Source organism: Lampris incognitus, chromosome 16 (assembly GCF_029633865.1).
Source record: "Lampris incognitus isolate fLamInc1 chromosome 16, fLamInc1.hap2, whole genome shotgun sequence".
Lineage (NCBI taxonomy): Eukaryota > Metazoa > Chordata > Actinopteri > Lampriformes > Lampridae > Lampris > Lampris incognitus.
Genome location: NC_079226.1, coordinates 28,022,084 through 28,039,256, shown reverse-complemented (window position 1 = coordinate 28,039,256; position 17,173 = coordinate 28,022,084). Strand labels below are relative to the sequence as shown.

The 17,173-nt window shown below is 45.7% G+C and overlaps 1 protein-coding gene across 2 annotated transcripts in view; it reads left to right on the top strand.

The window, feature by feature from the left end:
• Positions 1–1,316: 1,316 nt before the first annotated feature.
• The window catches only part of stxbp6 (syntaxin binding protein 6 (amisyn)), a 98,713-nt gene continuing 82,856 nt past the window's right edge, over positions 1,317–17,173 (top strand). For both annotated transcript variants that reach the window (XM_056295937.1, XM_056295936.1), the window contains exons 1-2: positions 1,317–1,527; positions 10,968–11,175. In XM_056295937.1, the coding sequence (XP_056151912.1) occupies positions 11,022–11,175 (154 nt within the window). In that variant the 5' untranslated portion in view covers positions 1,317–1,527; positions 10,968–11,021. The remainder of the gene's footprint in view (positions 1,528–10,967; positions 11,176–17,173) is intronic.

Sequence of the window (17,173 nt, the reverse complement as noted above, 5' to 3'; positions counted from 1 at the left end):
ATGACCGTGTGATTGACCTTTTCATCCAGAAAGAAAGGAGAATGGATTTTGTCTTCAAATAGACAACACTGGTGAGTCAAATGTATTTTTTTTGTACAGCTATTTGATTTGCTTAATGTTTGATTGTTTTTATGCCCCGCGGCCCAGCTGGGATGTGTTTGTTGAGTTTCTAGATATCTGTCTGTGAATGTTCTCATTCATCCAGGTCGTGGTTATCCAAAGGAGTTGAATCAAGTGCAACTGGACTTGGTATATATCCGTGAAGACGTTTCGCCTCTCATCCAAGAGGCTAGCTTGGTCTAGTAAAGGCACAAACTGAGGAAGCCTCTTGGATGACAGGCGAAACGTCTTCACGGATATATACCAGGTCCAGTTGCACTTGATTTCTTGATATATTTACATGCCCAGTGGGATTACTTCCAGTACGTTACACAATGTCGCCACAGGATGTCGCTGTTGTGAAAGTGAAAAGTGTCAAATAACGATGATTGTGACGATAACCACTTGTGCGACTAAAACATTGTAGCATGGCGGTATGACGGCTGTCTTTGGGTAATTATGAGGAGGTGGCGTCTCACCGAAGGCCTAGGTCTGAAATGTACGGTCCGCTTAGCTATGTCCAACGTACTGACAATTAAAGAAGAAACTGTAGAAACTGTTAAACAAATGTAGCTGTAACAATACTTAGGTTTGTAAACAAGGTTTGATCTCGCGTCTTCCACCTCGCCTCAGCTCGAAAAGGGTAGCCATGGCCGAAGAGGTTTTCCGACTAAAGATGCTTGCTGTTTATTTTATTTTTTTACGTTGCATTCTGGGAATTTTCCGGGTTTGCTGAACTTCCAGTGCACTGGAACAATTTTGACATTACCACAACATGTTTTGACTCTCTCGGCAGTTCACTACTTACAGTTCCTACCTACGGGGAAGTGTATGAAGGATGCTCTACCCTTCCACGCTGGTTAAGTGCCATTGAAGAAGCCATATAACCCCCCCCCCCATGTTGAATAAAAACAACTGATTTAGCCATTGCTATAGAGACAAGTTACTGGGAATCCTTTGAAGTTGCAGTAAAGAAGGGTAGCAATTACAATACGGAAAATGGGAAAGAAATGGCAAAAGGCAGAGGAGAATCTTTCACCGGCCGTAAATAAAACGGGGACTACAGCAAGCTACCGGCCAGCTCCCTGTGCGCCATGTGGCACATCTAAATAGACGACGTAGTGCTTCACAGTACTACGTGATTGGCGGTCGGCTCCGTCCGGCTGGGAACCTGCTGCTGCTTTTTCCAGCGCAGACTTGTGCAGTTGAGGAGCAAGCAGTGAGGAGGAGGGGGGGAAACACGGCTGTGAGACGAGTTACTGTTAAAACTAGTGAACATTAAAACGCGAAATGTTTTGAATCGAAATGCTTTCGTTCACTTTGACGGGATAGCAGCGACGCCGAAGCTGAGGAAAGTTGACGGACTGACAGCCGGAGAGAGAAGCCGAGGCTCGAGCCCACACGTGGAGCACGTCGCTTAAACCAGAGGTGAGCGGACGACCCGCTGACCGGGTCCTTTTCATTCAGAAGGCTGGCTTTTATTTTGCAAAAAAAAAAAGTCTTGGGAGGTTTTAAAAAGAAAAAAGTTAGCGTTTTGTCGCTGTCAATAACACATTGACGCGTGGTTTTTCCCACCTCTGTCAACATTTTAACCACTTTGCGTAGAAACGGGGCGCGTGAGTGCAAGCGCGCGCGCGTGTAGGCGACTACAAGTGCCTGTGTGCTTTATTTCATTTTAGACTCCGTCCCAATAAGTTCTTCAAAAGTAATTAATTTCTTCAGTCATTAACGATACATTATTTTATGAGAGGATTTTGAAGGTCTTGTCAGTAGTTGATTTTCCTTTCATTTGAATGCGCAATGGCCGGTCACTGTTTATGTGGATGTAACCTGTGCCCTGTAGACAACAGTAGCAACGCACCTCCTGCTTGATGATCCAGGCAATGTTGTTTGGCTAAAACAAACTAAAACGAAACCCAGTTCAAACCTTACAGCTTCTGTATTTCCTTAAAATGACGCAGCCTCGTCATGAAATGGAATTGCTAATTATTCCAGCCCAGACATGTACAATTTGGCTGTTGTCCGTTCATAACCTGTTTCAAGAGGTGGTTTTCCCCCATGACCGTATCACGACTTTACCAATCATCACAGCTGCAACTCGCACTCATTCGTTAAGAGTTGAATAAAGGGGCGAGAGAGAGAGAGACCATCTCCAGTCACCTTCAAATCATCCTCCGTTCATGGTCATCACAAGACAAACCGACCATTGATATGAACAGAAGAGAGCTTTAAAAAGAGAAGGAAGAAAACAATCCTGTTTTGTGTCATCAGCACTGAACTGATACAGCTATGATGAATTGACGTCACCCAAGTTTGTGTCGGCCTAAGCACGGCTGAACAGGTTACATGTGTGCTCACCTGCCTACATCCCTGCTGCCATCCTCACAAACACCGAGGGTAATGTTTGATAAGGACCCGAGGCGGTGAGAAATCGCGTGTTTGCTGGTGTGTGGCTGCATATGCAGAAGTCTCACTGGCTTTAATGTAGTCTTTGAGGTCCTTCTGCAGAAACAATATCAGGAAGTCTTATTTGTATGATGCTCATGTGTTCAAAGTAGCATTTGGGGATGGGGCGGGGTGGTTGTTTGTCTGTGAGGCATTCACTTGGGAAGGCACAACAGTATTCTCTCGTACAGCACAGTGGAAAAAAGGGGCCAGTTTGTGCACTGTGTCGGGGTATGGGCTTGCTTACGTGCCCCTTTGCTGAGCTTTAAGTGTGTGTGCAATCTAAATGTTGGGGGTGGGGGGTGGGGGGGCTCTATTTGAATTTTCATTTTGGCTCCTATTGAAGAGCAATTATCACGCTGGTTGGGTCCAGACAGGGTGCTTGGTTCACATTAGCAATGCCGATTTTAATTCTACCCCCGTGCATTACAACACTGTTTACTGGCCCACTTATTTAAAAAAAAAATAAAAAGACTTGCTCCTATGAAGGAGTTCAGGCCATAATTTTGCACCGAGGAAAAAGAAAAGACAAGCCCATGCTCTGCGTTGGCTCCCAGTGCACCCTCGCTGTCTCAATTTGTACATAAATTCAGAATGTGCCAAAATGCAAAGATTCAGAAAGCTAACCTGTTGGTGTTGTGTGCATGAGTGACATCTCTAAACGGCTGCTACCTGTAACCATGAGAGGTTTGCAGGTTAGCGTTACTGATGATGTGTTGTCACAATAGTGATCCTAAATCTGCTTTGGCTGAGAAGTAGCAAGGTTAAGCACTTTATCCTAAGAATATTTGCTGATATTAAACAACAGGATCCAGACCTGTTGCTTTGGCTATGTACATTGACACAAGGCCACTTTAACTATTTACATATCCTTATTTATGCAAGTGATCCACAAATTCCCTATCTTAATACAAATTCCTTAGGCTATTTGCTGAGTTGATAATCATTTTACTTATAATCTCTTCCACTGTTCAGTCAGTAACATCTGTCCAACAGTATTGTCCATTGTTTTTTTCTGCTATTTACCCGCTCAGTACTGACTGGACTGCTGCTCGGCTCTTCCTAAAGGTTTTATTGTCACAAGGCATCAGACTGTAAAGAATGAATTCATTTAAGGGGCTTGGCATGCTATTCATTGATTCATGGTTGGCCCATGCCTCCCTGGCACTATATAACCTTAATCAGTAGCTGAGTCACCCAGGAAAATTTATGCGGCCTCCTTTCTTCTTCACTTTGGGGGAAAAGAAAAAGCGCTCATAGTACACAACCTGCAGCTTTGGTAGGAAACTACTGTTTCCTAATGTCCTCAAAGAGCAAGCTGTCAATTCATCACTGTATCCCTGGCTAACAAAGTGCTCTCGCAGAGATAAGATAGACCACAAATTTGCAGCATCACAGATGAGGATTGCCTGTAATGGACACTGACACAGTTTCCCCTCGGTCAGCATCATTTTCAAAGTTAATTTGAACCTAAACAAGTTGTCCTACTCTTGTTTTTCTTATTCTATACAGGTATTAAACCATTAGTTTACAACAGTTGTGAGGCATTGTGGTTCTTGTTTATTTCTTCTCCTGGATCGCCACCTTGTCGTCTAATGATCCCAAGAGCTATGCCGTTTGGAACTTGGCTCCTGGTAGGGTCACCTAAGGCGGATAAATCAAGGGGGAGGTTCCAGACAAAGCGCGATCCAACAAAGACCTCAACGGCGGAACTGGTGGAAGATGTCTTCAGGTCACAACGGCAGTGAAGGTGGATGAAGGCTGCAACAGAGGGAGGTCCCCAATCGTCTTGGTTCTCCATGCCATTGGACTCTAGCTACCCCTTGCCAAGGACCGTGTGGTGGCTGCAGGTGCATCAGCCTCTCCACGTAAAAACCTGTCACACGCAGGTGTCCTCCCATTATGTGTCTTCAGGATCGGCCTCTACGCTCAACTGAGGACCCAGAGGGAGGACGGTCATACTCGACCCCAAGTGGCTGCTGCTTCTGCTGCTGATGACTCGTTTATTTCTTAGGAAATTGTCATAGGTCAGTGTTACTAAAACCACCCTCACAGTTTGAGAGAGAGCGAGAGGTTTCATTGTTCATCAGTTGCAATGTCAAACACAGAAATACATCTAAAATAAATGGGCCCCATTTAATTAGTTTTCATGTCTCATCTTAATATGAAGTACCACAGTAAGTTTTTCCTTAGTGTGAAATGTCTTGTCCAGCTGTGAAATGAAACAGACTCAAACATTTCTGCTCCCCTCAGTGGCACGTCCACGCAACATGTGAGTGAAGCATTTCATTGTTCATGTAGAGAGTGAGTACTTCCTGGCCCCTGTGGCTTGACACGTCTCTCTCTAATGCAGTTCCAGATATTAATACAACAGCAGCTGGCACTGACAGCACCAAGCCAGTGACGTCTGTCCATCACTGTACGAGAGGTAACAAGCACCGTCTGTGTTTAGGCTGGCATGGGACCACTGCTGAACAGTTGTATGATATCATCCCCTCTCAAACTACGTATATCAATAAAATCATGTTTTCTGTGGGAGGTTTGCTTTAATCAAGGCTTTGTATGGAGCCCTAAGTCAACATTAAAGAGATGTGTGAGGGGCTGTGGATGAGGTGCAGCGCTCACTTTCTTTGGAACAGCCCAGAGCGGAGAATGATGGTGTGCCCTGAATAGTAAGAACTGTTCTCAGCCTTTTATAAAGCATTCAACAGAAAAGGAAACTAGTGAATGGGGATTTAGCAGGAAGGGAGGGGTCACACAGCTAAACCTAAGTAAGGGAGAAGATATGGGAGGATGAACTGCTGCCAGAAGAGGATCGAAGTTTCTGTTTGAGTCATTTATCCTGCAAGTAATCATCATGTTCCTTAGATCAAGTGGAATTGCAGGGGCGTGAAGTCTGATGTCAGGTTTGATTACGCTAATATTTTTAGCTATCTTCCAATAGGAAGTCTGCATTATTATTAGAGGTGGTATGCAAATAGTGCCATTTTGGAATATGGTAGTACTCGTTCTGATCACACTGTTTTTCCCCTCAGCCTGTGCTGCAGGTAGAAAAAGTCTTATCCTTGTGTTGTTGCTGTATCACCCCGGAGCAATGCTTCCACCATGTTTGTTGACACTAGGGGCCACCTGCAGTTTTTCCTACTAGAACATGTCTGTTTTAACGTAGCATTTCTCTTGCTTCTCAAATGTACAGTACTCTGGAAATACATATTTGCATCCTCATCACTATTTTTTTTTACTGTATATGTACTACTTAATTGTACATAAGTATACAGCAAAAGGACAGGAAAGCAGATCGGGAGAAATGTGGTCGCATTGCATCAGCTAAGATTATAACATGAGTTGTGCGTTGTGTGGGCAATTGCAGTCTGAGCTACCAGCATGCTCCTGCATGTCCTTTATTGTCGGTTCTACTCTGTGTTTGAGTCAAAAACAGGCATCCATGTTTTACACCCAGGTTCCACTTTATGCATAATAACAGCCCCGAGTGCATGTACGCATGCCTGCACACACATTGGCATATACAGACAGGTACACGATATTTAGGATAAGCTTTAATTTCTTTTGAGCGCTGGTTGTTCTCTGAGGAATGTGAATGACAGATAAGGTATGACAATGTGATTTCCCTTGCTTATCACTCTGTTTGCTACAGACACAAACACGCACAAACGCACACACATGCACACTTGAGTTATTCCAGAGCACCACTGAAGGATGCAAGAAAGCTAGAGTTTCAATAGCCCTTCACTCTGCCTCAGCCTGCAAGTGCACCCCATAACTTGACATCTCTTTATTTTAGAGAACCTTCCTTAAAACTTTCCAACTGTACTTATGAGAGCCACAGATCAACTCAATACGTGGTAGATCTTTCTGAAGTATGTAATTTAGTCTGTCATTCACCGGTTTGGCTTCAAATTATTATTCAGTGTTGAAAGACATAAAGGAAAATGGAGTGGCTGGCTGGGCCTTCAGGTAAGTCTTTGCCCTTTTTCTGTGATGAGAACATCATTGCAGCATTCTCCATATGGTCTCTGATATATATTGCCCCACTTCAGGTAGTTGCCGCTGCCGGATTGAGTTTCCTTGAGGCCTACTAAGGAAAGCCTGGAGAGCCTGAATGTGGTGCTTCTGAATGAACTGCATGCCCCACAAATTTAAGGACCCCTCTCCGAAGAGCACCCGGAAGAGCACTGACCGACCAGATTTCATTTGAACACTCTGTGGCAAGAAGCGCATGGGGGAATGGGGGAGAACATTGCCAGTCTAGTCACAGCCACGTTTATTGAAATGTTTTTGAAAGGGGCTTTGCTGGGAATTGGGGTGATAAACAGCACTAACACAGATGGGTGACAAATTAAGGGAAAAACCAACATAAATAATAATAATAATAAAAACAAATCAATCTTATATAGCACTTTTCTAATACTCAAAGTTGCTTTACAATGAACGGGGCGAAACAAGACAACAGATAAACATAACACAAACATACAGGGGTGGATGGGAAGGGGGGGCTACGAGAGGGAGAAGCGGCAGCCACACTCGACGCCAGCAGCACGCTCTGACTTAAACAGATACAAAAGGGCAAGAAAAACAAAAAAACAACAGCACTGTAGACATTGATTTTCTGTACAGGTTTACTCCCGTAGCCTAGTGCTCTCCAGAGGTATCCACTAGGCAGTGGCACCATTTAACCCATAGCTGGGGGCTTGTTCATGGGCATCAGGGAATATCCACACACCAGTGGGCCTGCGTACCACACGTCTGGGGGCCAGACCTCCTTCGAGTCCCTGTAGTTCAGCCAGGGTTGAAGGTGTACCAACTTACCGTGTGTCGCCATGAGGGGGTACTACATAGGGCTTGCTGTTGTAGAGGTTATGTACTGGCAGGGAGAGACTTACACACTCGGCTCTCCTGTTTGCGTTTCTGCTAGCCAGTGGTGAAGGTTGAGAGTGAGACACGACAGGCACAGAACACTACACCAACACACTAGACGCTTCACAACAACCCCACTTCTTACACAGGAATGTCAGACACGCATAAAGCGTCTTAGTAAGGTGTTGGGCCACCATGAGCCTCCAGAACAGCTTCAATGCTCCTTGTCATAGATTCTACAAGTCTCTGAACTCTACTGGAGGTAATGGAACACGATTCTTCCAAAAGATATTCCCTCATTTGGTGTTTTGATGATGGTGGTGGAGAGTGCTGTCTAACATGTCGATCCAAAATCCCCCATAGGTGTTCGATTGGGTTGAGATCTGGTGGCTGTGAAGGCCAAAGCGTATGATTTACATCATTTTCATCCTCATCAAACCATTCAGTGACCCCTCACGCCCTGTGGATGGAGGGCATTGTCATCCTGGAAGAGACCACTCCCATCAGATAGAAATGTTTCATCATAGGATAATGGACCCAAACCATGCTAGAATAACAGAGCCTCGTGACCCCTTCACTGTAGGGTCCCTACAGTTTTTCCTTTAATTTGTCACCCATCTGTGTATGTGTGTTGTTTTCTCCATCAAATTTGCTCTTTGGCGCCACTCACCACAGCAGCACAACCTTAACTCTGTGAGCGTTGTGCAAGGCATCTCAAAGTTAAACCATGAGCCAGCCCATTGTACAGTATCTGGCTGCATTTCTCTGCCTGGAGGCTCCTGTCCACCTCCTCTCCCCCTTCTTTTTCCCCTTCTTCACATCACCCGTTCTCTATCGCTCCTTCCCGTCATGCTTCAGCAGGCCACCTGAGGGGGGATATGGACTCTTCTCTGCCTGGCGACAGTTTGCAGGGTGGGGGTGGGGTCTTCCACCTCAGCTGAGGGAAGATGGAGCAGAAGGGGAGATTCTACGGATTAGGGCTGCCAGGGTGGGCCTCTGCTGAGCTGCCTGGAGACTTGACATTTCCCCTCCCTCTGGTGCTACTGGAGAAGACAACAAAACCAGGGACTTTACATTGATTCACTCCCATTGTCATTGCTTGTTTTTCTCCACTGCATTTCTGGGTCTGGGTCACACTGATTGGGGCTTGATCTCCTCTCATTTTGCAAAAACTTTGAAAGCTCAGACACACAGTCGGTCTTACACTACTATATGGAGGAGAGTCGGGGTTTCGGTTAGTAGACTCTGTAATCTGACATAACAAGTGCCCGCGCTAACTCAAAATTAAAGTTTGCAGGAACTAAGAACTTCCTTAATTTTGACCGAATGATGATTTCAACACAGCTGTCTTCTTGTGTCTGAGGGGATGTTGGTGTTATAGGGTGTGTTATGGGGATTTTCTCCAAGACTTACTGCCTGGCTGTTAAGATGTCTTCAGGATTCCAAGACAAGGCATATTTATTAGCTCGTGTAATTACTCCCCATAAAACCTTGGCTCGGTTTTTTGTTTACTGAGTCTTGCACTGCTTGAAGAGTAACTACACACTTAAACAATTTCTTGGAGTGAAATATGGACTTGTATGGCTTTGTTTCAATGCAAGACATCAGTCCTTGATGACGTCTCAACACCCCCCCCCTTTTTTTTCTCCCCAATTGTACTTAGCCAGTTACTCCACTCTTCCATCCCAGTCGCTGCTCCACCCCCTTTGCCGATCCGGGGAGGGCTGCAGACTACCACGTGCCTCCTCCGATACATGTGGAGTCGCCAGCTGCTTGTTTTCACCTGACAGTGAGGAGTTTCGCTAGGGGGATTAGCATGTGAGACGATCACACTATTCCCCCCAGTTCCCCCTCCCCCCCAAACAGGCGCCCCGACCCACCAGAGGAGACGCTAGTGCAGCGACCAGGACACATACCCACATCCGGCATCTGACTTGCAGACACGGCCAGGCCAATTATGTCACCAGGTACATTTCTATGCATATATGAAAATATCCAAATATCCTGGTGCCAACCAACCACTCCTCCTTTCTTGTCTGTGCTAATACCACATACACCCCCCCCCCTTTAAAATAATGTCCTATGAGTGAACATTGTCAGAATATGACAAAGTGGTGGAGATCAGCTGATACTGGGAAGTGATGTTGATCTTTAATGAGCACTAATTTGTCTTAGAAATTGTGCAATAATACCAAGAGCTTCATGTCTGTATGCAGTCTACTGGTATCTGTGGTGTTGTTCTTGTAGTATGGTGGACTACAGCTTGAGTGTTCTTCATGGCCTAACCTTATCCTGCCTTTTGATAATGTCAACTGAGGAGCAAAAGCAGTCTCCATGGCTCTGTGTTATAACGTATGGATGAAAGTTTGTTTTGTTTTTTTTGGCGGCTTTTAACTTTTTCTTTCAACCTTGCACTCCTGCCGGTTTTGTTCCTGTGATCATCAGTAAACGTTGGAAACATTTTCCCGCCAGTTCATTTTGCTTCATTTCATTGGCCCGGGTGCCCTGGGGTCCTTTGAAGCTGGCTGCACTATTAGCACTCAGTGTTTTTGTTTATCAGCGAGCCGACTTGATGGAGGCGCTGTTTTCCCCGTCTGGGTTGCGATGACTGGCGGCGGAGTAATCCGTCCACTGCTTGAGACTGACAGATGCACTGGTGTGCCAACGGCAGCATGGCCTCTACACGTGTGTGTGCGTGTGTGCGTGTGTGTGTGTGTGTGTGTGAGAGAGAGAGAGAGGGAGAGCATGTGTGCATGTTTGTGTGCGGGAGTCTAGAGCGATGTGTGTGAGGCCGAGGGAAAATTATTGAGTTTCATAGTCCTCTTGAGACCGTTTGGACCTAATTAACCCACCTTTTTTTTATGACCGCATCCTGCACTCTCGAGCACAGTCGGCCTTAGTAAACACTGTTTCGCCTGACACCATCAACGATTGTTCTCAAGTCCCAGAGGTCCGTTTCTAGTCACCAAGTAATATAAATTCACCAGCAATGGATGGCTTTAACAATGGACGCAGGACCGGTCTTCTGTGTCATTTAGACTTACCCTCAGCAAGTTTCAGTTGAAATCATTCCAGCACGGTGATTAGCAGTTATTCTAAATACAAATTTAACAGGATGTTCGGATTTGTGGCAGTTCGAGTGTGTAGATGATGTGTAGAGGAGTGATCAGTCCTGAAGTTTGGAACATGTGACTGCCTCTTTCAGTATATTATTTTATGGTGCCTTTTACAAACAGAAAACAGTGGCAATTCTGTGAATGGAAATTGGCTTTGTGTGTGTGTGTGTGTGTGTGTGTGTGTGTGTGTGTGTGTGTGTGTGTGTGTGTGTGTGTGTTGGAGAGAGTACGGGGATTGATTTGAAGCTGGAGCAGCCAGGAGACGGGCTGTTAAGTTATTGATATCAAAAAGAGAATAATTTCTCCTGAACCTTGTCGAATTATTTCTGCCCCACCGACAAGTTTGACTTTGAAATGCATTTCATTTTGTCTTGTCTTCCCAACAATTGTATTCTCACATCACTCTATCCCTTTCTCTCCTCTCCACGCCAGCGAATAGCGGATCTTCATCCCTCTTTCCGCTGCTCGCTCCTGCCCACCGTAGAGATGAGTGCCAAGTCAGCCATCAACAAGGATTTGTTCACACCCCACAACGAGAAGATGCTTGCAGCCGTGCAGGTGAAGCGGAGGACCAAGAAGAAGATCCCTTTTCTAGCCACCGGTGGTCAGGGAGACTACATGACCTTCATCTGCCTCTCAGGTCAGAGGAGAGGGAGGTTTTGTCTTCTTCCTTCTCTCCTACCCCTTCTCTTTGCTCTGTATTTTGCGCTTTTATTCTATATTGTGCTCTTTTATCTCTTCTCTTCTCTTAAATGGTAAATGCACTGCATTTAAGTAGTGCTTTTCTAGTCTAGCAACCACTCAAAGCACTTTAAAATGCATGCCTCACATTCACCCACTCACACACACATTCATACACTGATGGAGGAGGCTGCCATGCAAGGCACCAACCTGCTCATCAGGAGCAGTTAGGGGTTCAGTGTCTTGCTCAAAGATACTTTGATATGCCCTCTGGAGGAGCCGGGGATCGAACCAGCAACCTTCCGATTACTAAACGACCCGCTCCACCTCCTGAGCCATGACGCATCCTCTTCTCTTCTCTTCTCTTCTCTTCTCTTCTCTTCTCTTCTCTTCTCTTCTCTTCTCTTCTCTTCTCTTCTCTTCTCTTCTCTTCTCTTCTCTTCTCTTCTCTTCTCTTCTCTTCTCTTCTCTTCTCTTCTCTTCTCTTCTCTACTGTACTTGCCCATCACTCAACCATACCCAGGGACATGTTGCAATGCCTCTTGTACATAGATGACACGTAACGCTCCTCAATGTGACAGAAGCATTGCTCACTATCCCCAGAGGATAGTTATATATGTGCATTCGTCGGTATGTTTGTGTTAAAGTGACGGATTTGTTTGTTTGGTTTTTTTTTTTGTGCATTATTGTATATGTGTATATGTGTGTACTGGAAGGTACTTTTTGGCTATTTGCAACTGCTTGGGTTTGGAGGCCGCAGCGGTTCCTGTGATGTGATCCCTGGCCCTGCCTGTGGTGATTATCCTCACTGTCATCCTTATCAGTCTGGAACTGGGAAACATGCAGTGGAGACCCGTAGTCACATTTCAACATGTGTCTCCCTTAATTCACCCACTAATGCTCACGCTGATGAGCATGTTTACTCCCCTCGGCCAATAGAATGACACACTAAATCAATTTACAGCCTTGGTTCTGGGTCAATCCTTTTTTATAGATCAGTTTTAGTCTGAAATTGAATGATTGTTTCACTAAAAATTGGGTCTAAATTGTATTTTTTTTCCCTCCCCTCTTAGATTGTGAGCAGAACTATTAATTCAACGAGGCATGCATATTAATTCATGAGGAAAATAGCTTAAGAGGAGCTGCAGATATTAGAGCCTAAAAGAGCTGCTTCTAAGGATCTATGGGACTTTCTTAATCCAGACACTGTAACGTGTATTAAACTCTGCTGTGTCTGCAGCAGATCATATTAACTTGAGTTTCTAACACACTTGAAGGTGGTAAGGAGGGAATTCTTATCAATTTTTTGCAACTCTGTGAAGGCCAGCACTGGTTGTACTGTGCTGGTATTAGATCCAAGTTGTCTGGCTACTGAACATTGTGAGCTTGTGTATTTGCACTCCCTAATACAAAAGCAAACTGTATCAAGCGAGTCACGAATCAAGCATGTTTTTGAAAGCCAACTCATTTTTTTTTGTCAAAAGGGTCTATGATTGAGTTGTTTTTCCTTTTGATGTGGAAATGAATATTGATTCATTTTCACTTGTTGTGATGCCAGTCTCATCGTGTCTACAGAAGCAGCCCCCACCTCTGCACCCGATCTAAACCCAGACACTGTAGCATCTATTAAACCCTGGATGTCCTAACAGCTATTCTGCCTAGAATAATTGAAATCCATAAATCATCAGATCCTTTAGCTTCTCTGAGATGTTTTAATCGAGACAGGACGTGCTATTCAATTTTATGGTTGCATGGTCAGTCTGAAGGTTGGAGGTAAATTAGTGACTTAGATAACTGACAGATCTGAATCCACAGAGCTGTTGTGAAAATCCTGGCAAGGGCAGTTGTCTCCCCCTTTGAAATTGTGCCCCATTATTTCTTGCTTATTAAAGCTTGTAAATGTGATCTTTTGAGGTTTTTTTTTTCAAAAAAAATTATTATTTATGACGCTGGCATGGTTGCTTTCTTTACACTTTGGACTTTATTGTCCCAAAGTAGAAATTCCTTTTCACAGCACTGTACACATCAGACAATAGTAAATAAACACACACACACACACACACAGAGTAACATCATCATCATCATCATCATCGGCAGTCACTCAGGGTCGAGTATGACTGTCCTCCTTCTAGGTCCTTGTGAGTATCCTTGCGGGAGGATGCCTGCGTGTGACAGCTTTTTACATGGAGTGGCTGATGTGCCTGCAGCCACCACACGGTCCTTGGCAGGGGGTGGCCAGAGTCCAATGGCATGGAGAGCCAAGACAATTGGGGACCATCCTCTGTTGCAGCCTTCATCCACTTTCACTGGTATTGTCTTCTGCCAGTTTCGCCATTGAGGTCTTGCTTCGCCTGGAACCTGGCCCTTGACCTATCCGCCTTGGGTGACCCTACCAGGAGCCAAGCTCCAGACGGCATAGCTCCTGGGATCATTGGTACATGCAAGCTTCTCCACCACAGCAAGATAGAGATCCAGGAGAAGAGTAACAACATAAAATGACAGACAACAGTACATACTCAAGTCTGTTCAGTGAGGCCTGTTGTTTAAGGTGGCTCTGGCTGCAGGGATCAGGCTTCTTCCAAAGCGAGCCCTTCTGTGCTCTGTACCTGCACCCGGAGGGCAGCCGGGTAAGGTTCTTGGATTCAGCAGTGCCTGAATCAGTGATTCCAGTTTCAGTCCAGCTATGACAGCATATCACTGTCATAATCCACGAGCGCAAATGAGATCCTCTACATCCACAGCTGTAGAGGAGCTGCGCATGCAGCTCAGACAGGCATGCACACAAACATATTATTTTTGCTAGTGCTTTAACAGCACTCACACGAGGAATAATGTAGCCTGCGAGGAGAAAATCATGCTTCGAGCGTGCACAGAATCCTAAGGAGCGTGTGACTGTTACCCCCGAGTGCACAACTACTATCATTTCTCTCCTGCTCGCAAAACCTTCACCTGCTCACTTGCGAATGGTTTTTCTTTTTGGCAGTAAGTGGGCGGACGCAATCACCATTGTATCCCTAAATATATTTGGTTACAATCCTCGTCTAATGTATTTGAATGTATTTGTCTTTTGTTTTTCCCATCTTTAACGTTAATTTGAGTGAACACTGGGACTTTTTTTCTTTTTACTTAGATCCTATTAGGGTTATGGTTAGGGTTAAATTAATGTCAAAGATGGAAGAATCAAAAGACAGAGCTCAGACAAACACATTCAGGTATATTACTGAATGAGCACAGATGACGGGGGTAACAGTAACACACTCCTTCAGATTGTGCGTGTGCTCAAAGCATAGTTTTCTCCTCGCAGGCAACAATATTGCTGACACGAGCAGAGATTCTTTTTTTGGGGGAATTTTTTTCTGCACCATTTTCTCCCCAATTGCATCCGGCCAATTACCCCACTCCTCCGAGCTGTCCCGATCTCTGCTCCAGCACTCGATCCGGGGAGGGCTGCAGACAACCACATGTCTCACCTGATAGTGAGGAGTTTCGCCGGGAGGACGTAGTGTGTGGGAGGATCATGCTATTCCCCCCAGTTCCCCCTCCCCCTGAACAGGCGCCCCGACCGACCAGAGGAGGCGCTAGTGCAGCAACCAGGACACATACCCACATCCGACTTCCCCCCCGCAGACATGGCCAATTGTGTCTGTAGGGATACCCGACCAAGCTGGAGGTAACACGAGGATTCAAACTGGCGATCCCTGTGTTGTTGAGCAATGGAATAGACCGCCACGCCACCCAGACGCCCCCAAGCAGAGATATTCTGCACGCGAGTGCTGTGAAAGGAGGCACTAGTAAAAATAATATGCGTGCTCTGCTGTTTGAGTTGCGTGCACGGCTCCTCTATATCCGCACGCGTGGATCTCATTGAGCTGTCATATCCAGCTCATTCTACTCCACTAGGTTTACTGTTACAGCATTATGGCACTGATATATATATATATATGTCCATCTTACAAATGGTGAATCAGGCCAGATGGTTTGATGACCGTTTCCTGGAACTGCCTGATCAGACAATTCAACTTGTGATCAAGTCAAGTTCAAAGAAAGTTGAACCAGTTCATCTGGACACAACGTTTACTGACCGATACGTTGTGTCCAGATGAACTGGTTCAACTTTCTTTGATAGCTGGATTACTGAACATGTGTAAAGACCTCAAGTCAAGTTGTTAATGAGTGAAGACAGTAAAGTAAAATAATGTTTAATTCATGAGTCCAAATGCACCCTGTCTTCTTCTCTCTTCTCCTGTAGTACTGCTGTAGATGTGGCCTTAAGTAACACTTAACTTCGAACTGCTCCATTGGGGCTGATTGGTCACTTGCACTTGCAAGAATGTGTGTGTGTGTGTGTGTGTGTGTGTGTGTGTGTGTGTGTGTGTGTGTGTGTGTGTGTGTGTGTGTGTGTGTGTGTGTGTGTGTGTGTGTGTGTGTGTGCGTGTGTGCATGACCCTTCCCTCATACGTACTACTCTTGGCCACTACTGTAGAGAGAAATCTGTTCTTCATTAACATGCTGGATTAATGAAAGTTGAATAAAGATAAACAACCACTGTAGGCTTAAATGGTGGACTGCATAGTGATTGCTGCACTATTGACCTTGGGACTATTTAGGCTAATGTGTGTGTGTGTGTGTGTGTGTGTGTGTGTGTGTGTGTGTGTGTGTGTGTGTGGATTGCCATCTTGCCTTGGTGGAGAAGCATGTGTATACCAATGATCTCAAGAGCTATGCCGTCCGGTGCTTGGCTCATGGTAGGGTCACCCAGGACGGATAGGTCAAGGGGGCGCGGGTTCCAGCTGAAACGCAATCCAACAAAGACCTCAACGGTGGAACTGGCAGAAGATGTCTCCAGGTCACAATGGCAGTGAAGGCGGATGCAACAGAGGGTGGTCCCCAGTTGTCTTGGTTCTCCATGCCATAGGACTCTGGCCACCCCCTGCCGTGTGGTGGCTGCAGGCACATCAGCCTCTCCACGTAAAAAGCTGTCATGCACAGGCGTCCTCCCATTATGCGGCTCCCGGATCGACCTCTACACCCACTTGAGGACCAAGAGGGAGGACAGTCATACTCGACCCCGAGTGATTGCCGATGGTGTGTATGTGTATGTGGCTGATTAGGCTGAGGGCTACTTTCTGTCGCTCCCTCATAAATCTCTGGAGATTTTAAATTCATTTGAAGCCACCATCATTTGGGAGAAACAAGCTAAAACCCAGACATGGGTTTTACACAGCCATGGTCCGACTGCACCAGGCGGCCTGTCGGAGAGGCGATGCAGAGGCATTCTTGGACCGTGAGACTAAAGAGACTGGAGGTTTGTTGCCGTGTTACTTTGTTTACTTTTTACGTAACCAAAGGGAAGAAGCACATCTTCTCCTTTTTGAGTTTACGGAGGTGGAAGTGTGGGAGTCAAGCCACTGTACTCTATTTCACCGAGGAACAAGAAAACCCACTGCCAGTCACGCTAAGCATGTGCAAAGGACATGAGTCAGTCTCTTTTCTATGCTTAAAAGGCTTTAGCCCATCTTATGTCTTCATTTTTAAACGGAGGAGCGTTCTCTGTCCTTTTTTAATTCCTGTGAAATCCCGGCGTATTGTCTCCTGTACATGTGAATGGATGTTGCATAATGTAGTAAACCATTGAGAACGTTGCTTGTGTGGTTCTATTGAAAAGGCTTGGTCTGCGCCGGCCAACCTCTGCTACCAGCATCACGAACCAAAGCCACACTCGCTGGTCTCATTAAAAAGTAACAGAGCTGCTGTTTTGAATTGCATGGGGGGGAGTGCGGCGGTGATGGCATGTAGCTCAGTCATGTGGAGGCTGTAAAGGCAGCCGTGTGTGTGTGTGTGTGTGTGTGTGTGTGTGTGTGTGTGTGTGCGCGTGTGCGCGCGCGCGCGCGTGCGTGCGTGCGTGCGTGCGTGTGTAGTTAGGCAGTGGGGGGTGGGGTGGGGAGATGGGAGGACTC